Source organism: Miniopterus schreibersii (genome assembly GCF_964146895.1).
Source record: "Miniopterus schreibersii genome assembly, chromosome: 15".
Lineage (NCBI taxonomy): Eukaryota > Metazoa > Chordata > Mammalia > Chiroptera > Miniopteridae > Miniopterus > Miniopterus schreibersii.
The window spans coordinates 46380058-46398918 of record NC_138115.1 but is presented as its reverse complement, the minus strand read 5'-3'; the positions used below and the strand labels follow the sequence as shown (position 1 = coordinate 46398918).

At 50.6% G+C, this 18861-nt stretch overlaps 1 protein-coding gene across 1 annotated transcript in view; it reads right to left on the bottom strand.

The window, feature by feature from the left end:
• Nucleotides 1-500: 500 nt before the first annotated feature.
• MYRIP (myosin VIIA and Rab interacting protein) overlaps nt 501-18861 on the bottom strand; it is a 123256-nt gene continuing 104895 nt past the window's right edge. Inside the window, exons 12-17 of the mRNA XM_081160157.1 lie at nt 15761-15955; nt 9884-10045; nt 6204-6308; nt 6032-6092; nt 3971-4089; nt 501-2559 (exon numbers count right to left, since the gene is read on the bottom strand). Coding sequence (XP_081016283.1) covers nt 2527-2559; nt 3971-4089; nt 6032-6092; nt 6204-6308; nt 9884-10045; nt 15761-15955 — 675 coding nt within the window. The 3' untranslated portion in view covers nt 501-2526. The remainder of the gene's footprint in view (nt 2560-3970; nt 4090-6031; nt 6093-6203; nt 6309-9883; nt 10046-15760; nt 15956-18861) is intronic.

Below are 18861 nucleotides of genomic sequence, written 5' to 3'. Positions count from 1 at the left end.
GGCTGCAAGCTGCATCTTGGGTCTGGGTCTGTTCCGTGGACCAGCGGGCTCCCTGTGGCATGTTCTCATAGTGAATGGCAAAACGTGAGCAGACAAACCCAACTCCATCAACATATTTCAAGCCCCTATGGATCTCTTCTGCTAACATCTCATTAGTCAAAGCAAGTCACTTGGCCAAGTCCAAACCAAGGGCCGGAGAATGCTATGGTCTAAAGGTTCGTGTCCCTCTATAAGTCCTATGTTGAAACCTAATCCCTAAGGTGACGATATTGGGAGGTGGGGCCTTTGGGAGGTGGTAGGTTGTGAGGGCTCCTCCCTCACCATTGGGATAAGTGCCCTATTGAAAGAGGCTCCAGAGAGGCCCCTGAGCTCTTCCAAATGTGAGGATACAGTGCAAGTGGGCAGTCTGCAGCAGGTTTTACCAGACCCTAACCAGGCTGGCGCCCAGCCTTTCCCAACCAAAAGCAAACACAAACAAACGAAACATCACACACCTACAAACACTGTTTTCAGAAATGACTTTTACTTCTTCATTTCTCTAGACAGTAATTCTCAGCCATGTGCATGTGACAGGAAGGCGAGCGTAACTTTCCGGAATCATCAAAGGTACGGTCCTATCGGCTTCATTTTCTCAAACCATTAAAATATTTTCATTTATAAAAATTAATCTAAATATAAATATTGACACGGAAGATCAAAATCACTTGATGACAAAATAATTCTTCTGGAACTATAACATATGCTTATGGTTTTCAATAGTAAATTAAATCTTTGCACTTTTTTGGCACAAGGAAACCTTTATAAAAATTCAAATGCCACAGAGCAGGCTGCTTGCTGCTTTTCTTGCTTTGTGTCTTGTTTTTTGCAAGGCTCACAGTACACATTTTTTTTGTCAAGGAAAACTGAATATTTTAACACCGTAACACAACAATACTTGCTTTTCATGCCCTTAAAGAAAAGGTTCTATTCAGAACTCAGACCTTTTTTGTTGTGTTTTTCAAATTTGCATTTGTTTCCTTTGAATCACACCAGCAGAGCAAAAGACCAAAGATGTACTTTATTTCAAAGGCATCGTTTCTGCTGGAGACACGCAGCGTCAGCAAGAAGAATTACTGGAAGATGGTTAGACCCCCATCAGGAACGCATCACAACACGTGGGCAGCAGGTCGGGCTGGGGCCGCGCCCGGCAGCGAGGAACACAGACCCAGGGAGGCTCTGGCGAGGCCTTCCAGCTATACTTAGCCTGCAGCCGTGATGGCACATCAACCTCCCTGGCCCTCAGTTTCCAAGTCTGAGAAATGGGGATTCCTACCGAATAGGGCTGCTCTAAGGACTAAAACGAGAATGATTATAAACATCAGCCTTACTGTTCCCCTGCCTCCCGTCTTTGCCTTCATCCTCGGACTCAGGGCATATTAGAAAAGTTATCAATCGAGTGGAATGCCAATTCCATTTCCTTTTATAAACATGGTCTACATAGTCATGCATTTGAGACCAGACACGTGGAGTTAGCGTCAGCTCTTGTGTCCATTAAATTCACAGTCCATCCGGCACGGTTTTGGCTATTCCTGAACTATCTTTGCCTCTAAGGTCATTTTCCTATTTTTGCTGAATATGCATTGGGAAGTAAGTTTTGGAGGCCATTTCCTCCTGTGGCTGTGGTCTGCGATGATGCGTTGGCTAGGCCCCCCGAGATGCGGTCATCGCTGACCCACGCCGCGGGTCTGGACAGTGCCCTAAAGTTAGCCCATGTGGCTTTCTCAAGCCCCTCTGTGATCCAGAGCGGGGAAAGTCTCAGGACGTCCAAGGAAGAGCTAAGTTCTCAATGAGCCACTGGTCCAGGGGGACCCGGGCACGGCACGGGCGAGCCAAGGGTTTTCCATCCTGGGGCTTGTGAGGGCAAAGCAGCGGGAAGGAGGGGCGGTGCGCTGGGCTGGGGCTCGGCTGGAAGGAGGCGGCGAAGGGAGACCCGCGTCCTCCGTGGCCGAGCTCTCTCCAGTGTGGACGGGCCTAGTGCTCACTACAGGGCATTCTCACCTTCTCCCGTGGCATCCGCAAGGCAGGGATGCTTGTGAGAGATTAATAAGAGCTGCTGATGAGTTAAATGATCATACCCCTCTCCCTCCCCTCCCCCCTCCCCCGCCCCAGCCGGTTTTCTTTGGACAAGTCGTTGATACGGAATTCTAGTCAAATCAAAGGGATCGGAGAAGAAGGGCCACAGAGACGAGACAGTAGCAAAGCAAACAGGGACACGATGCATCACGGGACGTGGAGCTCTGCTGTTGGAAGCCGGCATCGTGGTTTTCTGTCTTGGCTTCTCCTGGGAGCCTAAGGCAGAGAGCAGGGAGACCGCGGTGCCGAAGCCTGGCCCGCTCTCTGGGTGAGGTATCGGGACAGCCCTGTGCACTGCGGCTCCCCAGGCCCCTCCTCGGGTGAAGATCCATGTAGTCTCCGATGGCTGTTGGGTCAAGGCACTGTCGTGTAGGGCCGGAGGCAGTGGGTCACTGGCAGTGGAGCTCCGTGGCGCTAATACATCACGGCGGGCTCCCGAGTGGGCTCCTGAGCGGGAACGAGCACACTGTCAGCAGGTGGCAGAAGTGCTGGGAGGCGGTGAAAGCAGCTCTGCCTTTCATGTCATAAAAGGTGTTCGTGCTCATCGACCCGTTAAATCGTTCACAATATTTAAAAAGTGATGCATTTTTTTACATGCGCATCTTAAGCCACCTGAAATTTATTGGAAAGGACGTGAATCCTTCGTGAAGCGTAAAGCCAGGTAAGTATCGTAACTAAGGGAAACCTGAAGTCACCAGCTGTCTTGCTCTACCGTGTGCCAGAGCAAGGGAGGCTCCGGAGCTACCTACTTCCCGCCACCAGAAGGAACACGCCCTCCCTCTCCTCCCGGACGCTTCGTGTCCTGACTCCTACTGCGTCTGAGAGTAACAGCTGTGTCTTCTTTTTTGTCTGCGTTTCTTTAGTAAAATTGTCCATATTTTCACTTTTAACCCCTCTGGGTTATTTAAAGGTAATTTACTCTTAAAAATAATGTATGAAGGTGAAATGCACATAACATAAAATGAACATTTGAGAGTGGACAGCCCAGTGGCACTTAGGGTGTTCGCAGCAGTGCAGCCACCGCCTCTGTGGCTTCAGCAGGTTCCCGTTGCTGTAAAGCAAAGCCTCCTACCCACTGAGCGGTTACCTCCTGTCCCTGCCCCGCAGCCCCCGGCAGCCCCTGGCCTGCCTCCCAGCCCGTGAGCGCTAATTCCTTTTTAACTACCCGATTTATAACAGGCTCCCTCCCTGTTATAACAGAGCCGTCTACTCTGTTAGCATAACAATGACTCTTTTGGCTCTTTGAAGGGCCGGCCAGAGCGACGTAACTGGGCTCTGAAAGGTCAGGGGTAATGCTGGCCAGGGAAGGAAGGGCGACGGGCCGCAGGCCCCACGGCCCGAAGGCATGCGGTGGACTGCACTGTGCCACTGCCCGGAGCTTCGTGACAGGGGCAACGAGGGACAGCGGGGAAGGCAGTGCCGGGCGAGGCATAAAAGGCGGCAGGTTACATCTGTCCTTGTTTCTTTGCCTCCCTGAGGGGCAGCTGCTGACTTTTCTCAGGACCACAGGGGATTTACGGGAGACCGGGTGTGGCTGAAACACAGCATAAGACTCCTCCGCCTCAGCCCGCCCCTGCACTCTTCTGTCTGCATCTTTATTTCTTTTATATCAAAATTGGTTTCTCCACGGAGGCGGAGACGCAGCTGAGAGGATGTATCCAGATACCAAGAGGTCGGCGATACCAGGCCAGGTGCTTGTCACCTCTCTTAGGTCCCTACCACCCACCAACAGACACGAGGCCATGCAGAAAGGGTGCACCTGGGGGCTCCGCCAGGGAAGCCACAGACAGAAGGGCTACAGAACGGAGGTGCCGTCTGCAGGGAAGGTGATGGGCATCGGGACAGAGGTGACATTTACCATCAAGCCCTTGGTGGTGCTTTTCCTGTCCCGAGTCCTGTTTGTGGAGGAGCCCTGGAGAATGAAGTTGCGGTTGAATGTTTTAGTGGCAGTCACCAGAGAGGCCTCCGTTTTCTCCGCTAAAAAGAAACAAACGAGAATAAGAGTCACTAGAGGCTGGACGGTTGTTACGGAAGAGACACCAGGTGTCCAGCTTACCCGGGGGTTTGTCCCAGACGTGGGATCTCGTTCTGGTCCAGGGTCTGACTGAGCCTTTATTTTGTGTTTATTTTTAATAACGAACCAGAGAAGGCATCATTAAGTAGCTTCCTGGGAAAAGGCAGCTTGTGGGTAATCCGAAGTAGTTCATAAATTCTTATTTGCCATTCGGATATATAAAAGGCTCTAAGAATTGCACATATTTATAACTTTGGAGCCAAAACCGTCTGATGGTGAGATGTGACTTGAACTGACGTGCGGCCACTTAAAGCCCTTGTCCCGCCCACCGACTGTGAACCTTCTCGTCTGTCCTGCAAGGAGGTTGCTGTGTTTATCAGGTGCTGCCCAGAAACCATGGGGGCTGTTCTCAGATACACAGTACATACCCTTTGGGACAGCATGGAGGGACCTGGAGAGTAATATGCTAAGTGAAATAAGCCAGGCAGAGGAAGACCAACACCACATGATCTCACCTACATGTGGAATCTAAAGAACTTAATGAACTGATGAACTAAATAGATTCAGTGACATGGAAGTGGGGATCAGACTGACGGATCTCAGAGGGAAGGTGGGGGTGGGTGGGGAGGGATTAACCAAAGAATTTACGTGCATGTACGCATAACCCACGGACACAGACAGTGGTGTGGCGAGGGGCTGGGGAGGGGGTGGGTGCAGGGTGGAGGGGATCAATGGGGAGAAAAGGGGACATCTGTAATATTTGGAACAATAAAAAAAAATTTAAAAATAAAATAAAATACACAGGACAAACACCGTATCACCTTTCTTTTTTGTTTTTCAACTACACTTTACGCGCAATACTATTCTGTATTAGTTCCAGATGTACAGCATAGTGGTTAGAAAATCATGTACTTTACAGAGTGTTCCCTTGATGTTTCAAGTACCCACCTGGCCCCATATTTATCTATCTCAATATTTCTGACTATGTTCCCTATGCTGTACTCTACATCTCTGTGACTGTTCCGTAGCTCCCAATTTGTACTGCTTAATTGCGTCACCTTTTTCCACCCAGCCCTCCAACCCCCTCTCCCCTAATGTCCAAAAAATTCTGAAACATGTTGACCTAAGGGTTTCACATAAAGTATCATGGATCTATAATAAATTTTAATTGTATACGTTTTTGTGGGATATAAAGCAGACCTTCAACAGCTGTCTGTCGAACAGTGAATGGTGGGACCAAGAGTTAGACATGTATCTTCTGACGTCCTGCTCTGCTAATCTGTAGATTCAAATTTCTAGTTTGGCATCATCATTATGTGGCCCTGAATCCCGAGAAATTGTTGAACACGTCCAGGGTAAGGGTGACAGAACTGGCATCGCTGGCGCCCCTTCCAGGTCAGATGCTTCTGGGGCCCACCCACATCTCCCCGACAGTGGCCGTTCCTGCGCCCCTCACGGCATCCTGCGGCAAGCTCCGCCGCCCTCCGCCGCCCGCTGCCCGGGCATGGGCAGGTCGGGACTACCAGGGAGCTAACGCCCACGGGAGTGCCCCTCGGCAGTGATGGGGGGAGTTGAAATGCCTCATCGTCCTACTCTTTGGGCAAGAAACTCTGAGGCGCAGGCAACACTGTCTCCCAGACGGCCCTGCAGTATTCAGTACCTTGTGTGGCCCAACTTTCTTCGCTGGGTCATTTCTCTCCTCCCGTACCTGTGCTTATGGGAATCACCTCCCAAGGAAACGACTTGCACTCCTCACATCTTTCCCTCAGGGTCTGCCTTTTGGGGGATCCAAGTCGAGACAGGCTCTCCAGGAGGCCACTCCTGGTGAGAACCCCCATTGGGTCTGGTCCTCAGACTCACATTCCGAGTTACTGGAAGTAGCGGTGCGGTTTAACTTAGGCGTACCTTTCACTGGTGGAGCGGGCAGCTTCCGCCTCTGTTGTCTTGATGTGTCTATAGTTTGTACCTACAAAGAGAACACAGCAATCAAGACACCTTCTCAAAGCCCCCAGGTTTTATCTTCTAGATTTTCCAGGCTGTGCGAAATTCCCAGAGCAGGAGTGAGGGACAAACGCACCTGGTTCCTTTGCTTCTGATCTCGTTTCCTCATGAGGCGCACACAGGGCGCTATGTTCAGTCCTGCGATGGTCAGGGCTGAAATCCGGCTCTCGATGTCCGAAATCTGAATGTAGCAGAGAGACGGAATCAGTAGGGAGAAAGCACAGGCGGGGAGAATCTTTGTTAAAAGTGTTATAAATCCATAAAGAACAAATCTACTTTGCCCTGGCTGGCGTGGCTCAGTTGGGCAACATCTCATGCACCGAGAGGTTGCCAGTTTGATTCCTGGTCAAGGTACATGCCCGGGTTGGAATCGATGCCCGTGTTCCTGCTCTTGCCACATTGCCACATTCTCAGAGGACTTGCCAAGGCTGGCATGGGGGACACTGGAAGGGGCAGGAGAGGACTGGCAGAATGGAGGGAGGAGGTGGGGATCGGCATTGTCCTGCTGACATGGCACACCGAGTGGTGCTGGGCACAAAACAAGTAACCTGAACGTAGACCCAGCAGGCAATGTGTGCGCTCCACCTCGAGGCCTCCATTGCCTCTCCCATCCCTCAACTGTTTTGTGCCTCTCAAGACAAACTCTAAATCTGCTGTCGTCATCTGAGGCCTTCTTTGGACAAAGCCTACTGGGGTACGTGCTATAAGAAGTGCATAGAGAAGGGCTGAAAATGTCAGCAAGTGTGGGAGATGCTTCCCCTGCCTCCGAGGAGTGGCTGCCTTGGTCAGAAAAAGGGGAGGCAGTAGGTGAAGGCCAAGCCTGTGGCAGCTGGTGGAAGAATCGCTGCCCAGCAGCCGGCCACCAGACGGGGCCCCAGAAGCCTTGGCTCCTGTCTCCCAGAAGCCTTCCTGTCTGACTCCTCACATTTCACACTGAGAGCTGCATTCCTTTGGTTTATAGTCCAATAAACTGCGCAAGCCTCTGAGAAAGGATGCAGGCTAAACTTTTATTAGTCATTTGCAACTGATGTGGATTAGATGCCCACAATCTTTTCTGGAAGCAATTTTGATAAAGGGCCTTACTCAGAGGGCCCTAGGAGACAGCCCAATGGGAGAGCAAACTGCTGGCCTCCTGACTTGCTGACCACCATGTTCTGCAATAAGAAGGGGTTAATTTTTCAGGTTTTAGTCCATTGGGCAAAGGACAAAGGGAGGAAAGAAGACTATTCAGGGCTGATTTTGGCATATGTTTTGTCTATCATCTATCCATCCATCCATCAGCCATCCAGGCATCCATCCATCATCCATCATCCATCCATCCATCCATCCATCCATCCATCCATCCATCCATCATCTAACCATCCATCCTCCATCCATCCACCATCCATCCATCCATCCATCCATCCATCCATCCATCCATCCATCCATCATCCACCCATCATCTAACCATCCATCATCCATCCATCCATCCATCCATCCATCCATCCATCCATCATCTAACCATCCATCATCCACCCACCCATCATCCATCCACCATCCATCCATCCACCATCCATCCTCCATCCATCGATCATCCATCCATCCATCCATCCATCCATCCATCCATCCATCCATCCATCATCTAACCATCCATCATCTATCCATCATCCATCCATCTACCATCCATCCATCCATCCATCCATCCATCCATCATCCATCCATCTATCATTTATCCATCCATCCATCCATCCATCCACCCATCACCCATCATCCATCCATCATCCATCCATCCATCCATCCATCCATCCATCCATCCATCCATCATCCAACCATCCATCATCTATCCATCATCCATCCATCCATCCATCCATCCATCCATCTAGTTATATTCTACTTTATTCCTAAGGCTGCATGCCCAATGACCCTTACGCTTATCAGAAGAGGATGACCAATTCAGCTCTGAGTTTCCTGGGAGCCAAAGCAAAGAGGTGAGTGTAGGGGTCCATGTCCATGAGATAAAGATCAAGTCTGAGAAGAATCACTTTTCCCGACACTAAGAGTTAAAACAGACTGTCCCCAGGAATGCCCACAACGTCTAACGCAGTGGGCAGCATCCTCAGTACAGCTCCTGGCACCGAGTAAGGCTCACTCTATAACATTGGCTATTAATAACATCATTGTAAAATTTAAAAATGAATAATAAATTAATAGGCACAAATATTGAAAAATAGACATTGTGGACTCCAGGATTTTCTGCCATAAAATAATAATCTGTGGCTCCAATAATCTAAGCCTAGGAAAATTTGGAAGCAGGAATAACTAATTATTACAATAAAACCTTCCCAAACACCCATAAATAATATTTCTTCCCACTAAACCATTCAAGAAGTGTTTGCTGCAAAATGTACCGCCCAGAAAATAAATGCTTTGATTTTACTTTATATCTTTATGTAACTTTGACTCTGAAATGATTAAATGTTGTGGCATTTATGGGAAGTGATTTTTATTTGAGGAGAACTGCTCCTCAGCCAATCTTGCTGACAATAAATTGTCAACAGGGCCATCTGTGACGAGCCCATCCCTAGCACACTGCATTGAACCCATCTGCAGAGTGGAGAGTTAATTGGGGCCGCTGCATTATTAAGCATGTGTAATGATATTTGACCCTTTAAAATAAAAGTATGTATTTTAAAAAGAATGATCACCCAATATTGTCAGCTCTAGCCAGAGGTGTGTCTATAGACCCCAAACTGGGGGTTTACGAAGAAGGGTCTGTAGACATATCAGTGAGCCAGGGCTCTGAGCGTATGCTGCAGACACCAGCATTTCTTATGGGTCCCCGAGTAGATGTCCATGGACCCCCGTTTGATAATCAGTGGCTTAGTCCATGGTCAGTTCTCATCCAGAGTCAGAGGCCAAGGGAACAGCCATGAAAACTGCCAACAGACATCGTCCCAAAGTTACAGATAATACAGTGATCAGTTCTGAAACAGCAGTCTCAGTCATGCAAAATATTGGTCTGAGAAATCTACACTTCCAATTTTCATTTATCCATCCCACTTTTATTTCCTGTTTATACTGAGTGGCAAACCTGTGTCAGGTATTGTGCGAGGCACTAGAGTTACTGTGTTAAGGCCGGAGAGCTGCAGTCCGGTCCTCACGGAGCTTTTAGTCCGTAGCGGGGAGGACAGGCATTAATTAGAGAAGTAGCCGAGAGTATGAGAACAGTTAGGGACGGGTGGTCTTGGGGTGGGATGGGAACCTATAAGCAAGGAGACCTGCCTGTAGGTCAGAGATTTGTCAAAGAGAAAAGTGACATAGGGTTTAAAGAGAAGTCTGATATGTTATCAAGGCTGTAGTTTGGGGAAAGGAAGGCTGCACTTTATTATTTTTTAATATGTTATTATTGATTTCAGAGAGAGGAAGGGAGCAGGAAAGAGAGCTAGAAACAGCAACGAGGAGTCACTGATGTGCTGCCTCCTGCACGCCCCCTGCTGGGGACGGAGCCCACACGTGCCCTGACAGGGAATCAAACTGTGAGCTCCTGGTTCGCAGGTCGACACTCAACCACTGAACCATGCTGGCTGGGCCGGAAGGCTGCACTTTTAGAAAGGGGGATTTGGTGGCATCCGCCCTGAAGGCTCATATCCACGCCAGGTGAGCTGGACATGCAGGACCTGACAGACGCAAAGGCTTCGAAGTGGTTCTTGTGGAAGCTGGGGCCCCCTCTCCTTTTGCCTGGTGGTCTCCCATCTGGGCAGAGAGGAGAGCTCTTACCTGGAGCTCAGCATGGTGGACCTGGGCTGCAGCTGTGGCCACCTGGTCCTCCAGATCTGCCAGCTGGGTCTCATCGGTGCCACTGTGGATGCAGCGGGCAGCATCCTCCAGCTCATTCAGCTGCCCTTCGAGTCCGTACACGGTGCCAGCCGCCAGGTACACCTGTAGAGGAGGCACAGCCTTGAGCTCCGGCCTGCAGACCCAGGACTGGCGGGGCCTCTTCAGGGGACCCCGGCAGTTCAGGGGGTGAGAGAGAACTAGACCCAGCATTGGGGGAAAGGACAGGGGATGGCCCCCGTATAAACACTACGCACTGAAACGGCCTGAGCTCTTGCCACCCCCTCACTGTCAAACTCCCTCCCTGCACTTTCCCGCGAGAAAAAGCAATCTGTAAATGTGATAAAATAGTACAAAATACATGACACCAGCCACATAAACTGTGAATTTGTCCAGTGACTATAACAATCATACTATCAAGACAGAAGGAAAAAGGAAAAACTCTTGGTGTGACTTTTCAAATAAAATTTTTGGTTGGCATTTTGTAATTGAGGAAAATTCAGACAACACAAAACAGGTGAAATTAATTTTAAACAATCACATATTTTGAATGATTTATCTTTGATTAATTACCTTCTGCTTTCTTGCAATAGGCTAAGGGAATGAAATGAACCTGAAATTATAGTAGGAAAAGACTTTATTTCTGAGAAAATAGTATGCTGTTAAGAAAAGCATGTCGAATCCATTTACCTGTTAATTAAGAGGTTTGTTTTTTTGGTGAGGTACTGAAGATGAAAGAGAAAACCAGATAAAGGGAGTAATTTGAGGAAAAATTTAAAGGAAAAAATATATATATATTTTAAAAGAATTATTATTATTCTTTTAAAAATATATCTTTATTGATTTCAGAGGGAGGAAGGAAGAAGGGGAGAGACAGAAACATCAGTGATGAGAGAGTCATTGATCGGCTGCCTCCTGCACACCCCCCCCCCCCCCCCGAGTGGGGATTGAGCCCACAACCCGGGCATGTGCCCTGACTGGGAATTGAACCCCGATCGCCTGGGTCTTAGGTCGATGCTCAACTGCTGAGCCACGCCCAGCCTGGCTGGAAAAAATATTTTGACGTATGAGTTTATAAGATGATTCCATAAAAATGGGCAAACAGAAAGTAAACTTGTTGGAATAATTCAGACGGGGGAGGCCAGGCGGGCTGAATGAGACAGATGCTTCTAAGGCCTGACTGGTAACGGGGTGAAACCACCGAGAGCACAGAACCAGATGTGCCTAAAGAGAGAATTCCTGGAAGAGAGGCTCGGGAGGTTTCACTGACACAGACAGAGCTCCGGACACGTCATCACAGCCGTTTAGAGTTGATCTGAATGGAAGGCACGGCCAGTCCTCGAACAGTTCCTGTAACTTGAGTTAAAAGCACAACTGAGTTGGGCAAGCCAGGCGCTTATGCCCATAAGCGGGGCTGAATGGGGGGAGGCCCTGAGATGCCCCCCCTCTGCCAATTCTTTGGCATGACTCACGCATCTGCATTGAAGCTGGCAGCTTTACAAGACATCTCCACGTGGAGCACAGGCGGGTGTAGGCCTGAAGCGCGAGCCCGGCTGCCCGGGAGCGGCACAGTGGGCCGGCTGGGGGCTCCGCAGGGTGGGCACGGGTGTCAGGGAAGGGCCGTGCATCCAATGCCCGCTGGCAAGGGCCAGAGTTGAGTTTGCCCTTTGTTCTGTCTCTTTATCACGTGAAGTATTAGAGACCTTGTTTCTAAGTGGTCCTCGCAATTTAATAGAGCCATTGGTCTTTGTCTTCACAACAAGACACACAACTGTGTCCTATGAAGGAAGCGCGTAGTTCGAAGCCGAGCGGAGAAATTAAACATCTGTCTCTTCACAGTTTCAAAGCTGAAGAACTTCCCAGGGAAGAAGAGAGCGATGGCAGGGCAGCTCTGAGTGTGCGAGTTTGGATGTGACACTTTAGCGGCGCCGGAAAAAGGTAAGTTTACTTAGATAAGGTAATTTAAAATATAAACGGACAGTTTTGCACAACGAACAGAATGGGAAATCATTGTTTAAATAAAATGTATAATCTGAGTGTGGCAATGGTGAAACACAGGCGGACGTGACTTTGGTCTCAGAACCTTCATTATTCCAGAAACACGCAGAACTCAACGTCAGCACGCCCACAGCCACGTCAATGGAACAGAACCTTGCTGCGTTGTCCACATGGTCATCCACATGCTCGCTGTCTTCTCTGCCACGACAAAGCAATATGAAAGCGCCCCAAGCCCTCAGCCGGGCCACAAGGTTCATCTCTTACTCTGCGTCCCTGCTCTCCTGGCACCAGGAGAGGTCCTGAGGTTTGGCACAGAAGCCGGCTGTACGGACACTCACAGCCGAGGAGGTGGCGCCTGAAGGACTGGAGGGTGACAAGGATGGTGATGATGATGGTGACAATGACACGTATTTATTGAGCCAGGCACTGAACCAAGGGCTTTAGGTGACTTATTTAATGCTCAGGGCAACCCTTGAGGGAGGTACTAGTCTGGTCATGGTACTAGAGATGAGACCGTGTGTCCTAGGGGTTCAGGGACTTCTCCAGGTTTCACAGCTATGAAGTGGTGGAGCCTGGTTTTGAGCTCGGGCCCCCATGCCGGACCCCATGCCTTCGTCCACTCTGCCCTGTGACGCTGTGGTTCTTCACCTTGGCTGGGATGTTACAACTTTTACATTTCCAACTTTGACGCCAAGGGACTAGAGTTACTGTGGTTATAGGTCGACGTGACGCTGGCTCTGTTGACGGGCCGAGGAAACAAAACTTGACATGCTGTAGAATGACAATGTCATTCTAACCTTAAAAAAATAACCCACTGAAAAACATGAACCTGGGGTTGCTTGCTTAGTAAAGGCCCATTTTGGGGGAGAGCTATGGCTGCCAGGTCCGGGCTGTCTATGTCTTCTCCACGCTCTAGTGGCCCCACTGACCGGCTCCTGGTTCAACGAGTCTTTCCCCAAATGGCTCAAGGGATGAGAACAGGTGTTTCAGGAAGCACCTCCTCCTGCTGCTCTCGGGTGCTACAGCACCCCCTAACCTTGCCCACGCCTCAGCTACTCGCCCTTCCCCGGAATCCCCCTCCCAGCCAGACCCCGACAGGAGGACCGAGGCCCAGGCACCCCGCCTGCGAAGCCGAGGCCCCTTTGTGTGCGCGGGGAGCCCGGGGCTGGCCCGAGCTTCCTCCTGCCTTTTGGGGAGAAAAAGCTGATTTCCCAGGGCTGGCTCCAGCAGCAGGCGAGAGGGGTCAACGCCGAGAGACCAAGGCGATTCGGAAATCCCCATGCCTTCCTCTAATTAAATGGATTAACGAGGCAGTTGATGAAAACAGGAGACGGGACATCTGAATGTGACATTTTTATCTGAAGCAGCTCGGACGCCCTCAGAAGTATTTTGAAAGGCGCGACATCCTCAAGCCGACGATCTCTTTCATCTCGGAGTCCTGCTCCGCGGTAGCCGACGTTCAGAAGGCGAGAATGGGTCGCCGTTTCTATTTCCGACCGTCCCCCGGTCCCCGACACAAAGGGGAAAGCGGCGGAGGCGCGAGGGGCGCTCTTTAGAAGAGACACAAAAGGCTGCGTTTAATGAAATCGGCCGCGCCAGGGCCCGGCTGGAGAGCCAGCCCTGCCCCTCTCCCGCGCCCCAGTGAATCCCATCTGGAGCCGGCGGAGCAGCAGCCGGCCCTGGCCCTGTGATCTGGGGAACTAAAGAGATAAAGAAGAGCCATCCCCCCTCTGACTCAAACCCCATCAGATGCAAAGGATCAGAGACGGATGGAGTCGCTTCTGAGGTGAAACTTAGAGCCGGATGGGGGAGGGAAGGAGGCAGTTAACTCTTTGGGGGCGGGAGACGCAGCTTAGAGGGGGACAGGGGAGCAGTAGATGACAAACCCTGGCCTTTCAGCATGTGTCCCTGCTGGGATGGGTGACATCCTGAGTCGGGGTGAGTGGACGTGTTTCACACTGAAAGTGTCGAGAAACCCAAGGGAAGAAAGGTAACGCCCGAAAAGCTCTTATGGAACGAGACTCCACAGGGACACCCTTCACCGGGCCCGTGCTCCCTCGAGGAAGGCCGCCGCCTTTAAGTGCGCCTCGGGGACCGACCGTTATCCTCTATATCCTGATATTTTGTGCTTTGTAAGTTTTGGTTTTTTTTTTGATACTAGGTAAAAAAAAAAAAAAAAAAAAAATCCCTTTCCTGGTGAACCGCATCTTTATTTTAAACTTTTCAATTCAGTGCGTCTAGGGTTGGGGTTCATTTTAGGACAGTCGGCACTGAAAGAACTAAATTATAGACCCAGCGAAGGAACAGAGACCCTGCACATTAGACGTAAATCGTTTCTTTACCAAAGGACTCCATCCATCTGCTGTGATCGTACGTCGGATAAGCTTTCTTCCGGCCCCTCCTGTGTGTCGGGCTGTGGCCAAGGGCTAGGGCTACAGATATAGACAGCAGGCCCCATGCCGTAGGAATTTATGTATCTGGCTCCCAACCTGGGGGTGACTGTGCCCCCTACCTCCCCACATCAGCCGTCCAACATTTGACAATGTCTGGAGACTTTTTCTGTCACAGCTAAGAGGGTGCTGCTCCTGGCATCTCATGGAGAGAGACCAGGATGCTGCTAAATATCCTACGACGTGCAGGACAGCCCCTTCCAACAAAGAATCGTCCAACCCCAAATGTCAGTGGTGCCGATCAAAGGGCAGACGGATGGGTGACCAGAAGGACAGCTGAGTGAGGCAAATGCTCCGACAGACACATGCTTTGGTTTTACGGGAATCCAAAGGGAGGTCTTCGGTTTTTAAAGTGAAACAAATATTCGCTTTTTTAGTAAAACTTTGAGTTATTTTTGATTTGTTGTTTCAATGGTTAGCCAAAAATTTCCTCTAAGAGCAGCATTCATTAGAGTGCCCCCAAACCTGGGTTCATTCCGCTGGGTCTGCAAAGATGGAATCAGCTGACTTGATCTGACACCCGTTTTGTGGGCAGGACTATGCCCGCTGGTGAGGGTGACTCCGGCCTGAGTAGCTCATGTCCAAATCTCTGGTCACCCCTAGTCTGTATTGCTGGAAAATTCTCATTGGACTTTTATTGAAATACTCAGCAATGATTGTGGTTATTTACAGGTAAGAATCTATCACATTCTTTCTGTCCTCACAGGTCGGAAGGACAGAAAACTCTATCACCAGCAGACTTAGCTGCGAAGCAGGCTGGACCAGCTGCAGTGACCTAAATTCTGTGGGAACCACGCTCATCCCCTGCGGTGGTGCTGGCCATGCCCTACCCGGGCCCTCACACATCCTTTTATAGCCTCTGCACAGTCCCGCCCAGGCCCCTCACCCCCAGGTGAGAAACAAAAGCTTCAGTGTGCTTTGTTTCCAACAGCTCAGTTCTACACAGAAGGCACCTCTGGGCTGCTGTAGACACCTTGCCTGCAAGCAGACAGACAGACAGCCTGCTGGCTAGAGGAAGGGCCAGCTCCTTTGCGTCAGGCCAGACAACTTTGAGATGTAACTTATGCCCCAGCGTTCCCTGCAGGAGCAGGTGGGAGCTATGTTTGTCCAAGATCACGCCTTTGTGTGGCTTCTTCCCTCTCCCTTTCTTTTCCCCACCCCCTTACGAGCGGACCCTGGGAGCACTTCCCTGGTAAATCGCTTGCACGGAAATCCTGCTCTCAGGAGCCACTTCTTGGGACTCCAGCCCCAGACCCTTGCTGAGAATGCATTTGCTCTGCTGCTGCTGTGTGTGTGTGTGTCCCTGCCCTCTTTGTCATGACCTATAACTTTATAGGCTTGCCCTAGACAAGGCACATCCACACCATCTTACGTTTTCTTCCAGGGAGGTCAGCTGCTCATCCAGTCTCACTTGGTCTGTCCCAAGAGGAAATGTCCCCTTCTCTCTGTCAGGAGGGACAGGCGGGAACTCCCCGGGCCCTGTCGACTCTGCGATCAACTCCTCTGTGGCATTGATGACTTTCAGGACTTCTGTGGAGATGTTGCAGAGAGAAACAGCAGAATACTTCTGTTTGGTCCAATAACAGAAGGAGACAGAAGACAAGAACAGCACATTAACGATCACATGGGAATTCTGCATTAGCGTGGCACTCGTGACATTGCTTCCATTACAACACACACAGACACCCATGTGCCAAAGGGCCGGGAAGCTGAACAATCTACACAGCAGGGGGGAACTCGGACGAGGCCTGGTTTGACTTGGCCTGGCTTCTGGATTATCACACTGGATTATCTCAGATTCTTAGGGAGGGAGGAAGGAAACCTCAAGTGGAAGCTACCATCTCCTCTGCCCACTGCTGAGAGTTTTATATCCATCCCCTCATTTTTTATTTATTTTTTTATTTTTAAATTTTTTTTTTTTTTTTAAATATATCTTTATTGATTTCAGAGAGAGGGAAGGGGAGGGAGAGAGAGATAGAAACATCAATGATGAGAGAGCCACTGATTGGCTGCAGCCCGCAACCCGGGCACATGCCCTGATCGGGAATCGAACCCCGATCGCCTGGATCCTAGGTCGACGCTCAACCGCTGAGCCACGCCCGGCCGGACGTCCATCCCCTCATTTTATGGATGATATTCTAATTCCTTAACAGAGCTTCCGTCACAGACTCAGCCAAATTACAAACATGGGGTGGCCCAGTGGGCAGCTTTCTGGACTGGGAGTTAGGAGACCTAGGCTGTAGATCCGGCTCTAACTTCATCTGGTTTTAGGACCTTGCCTGAGTTACATCCCATTTCTGGAACTCGGTTTGGTCATCTGTACAATGAGAGTATTGGAGAAGAGCTTCTCTGCAGGGTCTTGGCAGCCACCGTGAGGTAACCCCCACACACCTCACCTATCCTCTGGCCCGCTTTCCCTTGCCTTCTTCCACCATAGAGGCCGAACGGAAAAATACGCCATTTCCCAGCCTCCCTTGCCCTTGTATATCTTTTGAAAAGAAAGACATATGACTAAGAGGTTCAGGGGAAAAAAGTGAGACCACAGCATGATGGAAGGGGAAGTGTGAACGTTTATGCCCATCTCCCACGTGTCCAGGGTCATTAACAAGCCAAGGTTATGAACAGAAAGGACCTAAACGGCGCTTGAACCAAAAGAGTGATCTGCATCCTGAGCCCAGCTGAACGTATAATATCAAAGCAATAAGCTGGACATCGATGTCGCTTGGGCGTCACTGTTCCAACCCATCCGTAAATAACCTTGTTTATTCAAGCCTAGGAGTTGACAGCCAGACATGGCCCAGAGGCATGCGTTTTGGATGAGGGAGCCATCTGTGAGATCTGCGCTTCCAGCTTGTCTGCAGTCCCCACCATTCACTCTACATATTTGATTGGGGGCCCCCCCTCGGTGCACAGGCTCTGTCCTAGGTGCTGGGATAAGCAGTGGACATTGGATAGAGGCCCTGCCCTCCTGGCACGCCTTGAGCCCCGCCCTAGCCGCTTGATGACATGACATACTTTCCTGGCCCATAACGGCATCTGCATTTGCCACTGAGTTGAGTGAGGAGTCCCATGTGGTTGGTCTGTACGGAGCACCACAGCTTCGCCGGAAGGCCTGTGTCTGGTGAAAGGGGAAGTGACTGAAAAATAACTCCATGGAAACTGGACAAGATCCATCTGTGCGGTGGGTGTCCCGGTTTTGCTCTCTAATGGGAAACACAATCTGGAGCCCACAAGCACTTGGGGGGACTCGCGTGCTTCTGGTCTGCTGCCCGGGAGTGGGCTGTTTGCTCGGATGTGGGGGTGGGGCTGGAAGGAAAGGTCGCTGGGGTTTTGTCAGCTGAGTGACAGGAGCAGGGCACCTAGCCTCCCTGTTCCTTCAAGGACTCACCGGCCCAGTAAGAGAGGTGAGCAGATCTTACAGGGCCGGGCGACACGGCCTTGTTATGTAAATGCCCTGTCCCCTGCCCAGAGTTAAAGGCAGAACGCACTGTCGATGTGGTACATGGAGCTGCGTGCAGCACCGGACAGGGTTTTGTTCAGATAAAACGCTGGTGGAGGCGCAGGGTGCTGGCAGGGAGCCCTGCGTGGGGGAGAAATGAAAAGCTAAGGATCCTTTCTGCTCGGCCGCTCACAGCCCCGGAGACGCGAGCTGAATGGCCCAAACCAGCTCAGAGCCGGGGAGAGCTTTCTGTTCCAGGAGCTGCCGTCACTCCAGATATTAATTACAACAGGGATCAGATGTGACAGTGTCACAGTATCTCATAAGGGAGAGGGGAAAGTGTGGAGAAACCCAGCGGACGGAACAAGGGGCTGCTGCAGACCAGGAAGGTTGGCCAAAGACATCTGCGGCCAAGGGCCCCACAGACACTGCAGTGAAAGTGGCAGCGATCGAGCCACACCAGTGCCCAAGCCGCACCACGTAGCTGAGACCCACCGAGCGACAGGCTCCTGCTCTGAGCCTGGCTGAGCCCACTGGGGACCGAGCGGCCAAGGACGATCAGAGCAACGGAATGTGGTCTCCGGGGAATTCTGCTCTAAGTGTGACCCAGACGCCCGTCTGCCCATCACTTTGCTGCCCCAGGTCACAGTGCTGTCTCAGCTCCAGGAAAGGTTTCTTGCAAACTTCCAGAGCAAGCAGGGACACGTGTCCAAATGCCCCGATTTCACGTATTTCTTTCCTTTTTAAAGGTAAGAAAAGGAACTCCCTATGTCCTAAATAGCTGAGAGAAATCTGCTAGAAAAACTCGATGCAAATATGTTTCGGTTCTCATGAGACATAAGGCGCCCCGGCAATGCCTCTACACCCCGTCAAAATATGTCCCCCACCAACAGACGCGTGTCCCCGAAGAGGGATTTCATGAGAGAGGGTGGCTCCGAGTTGTGGAAAGAAACTGGAGCACACACCTAACAAATGAGCATGTGTAATAAACCCCGCACATGTCTGCGAACGCAGAGCCGTTCCCGGGCCCCGCC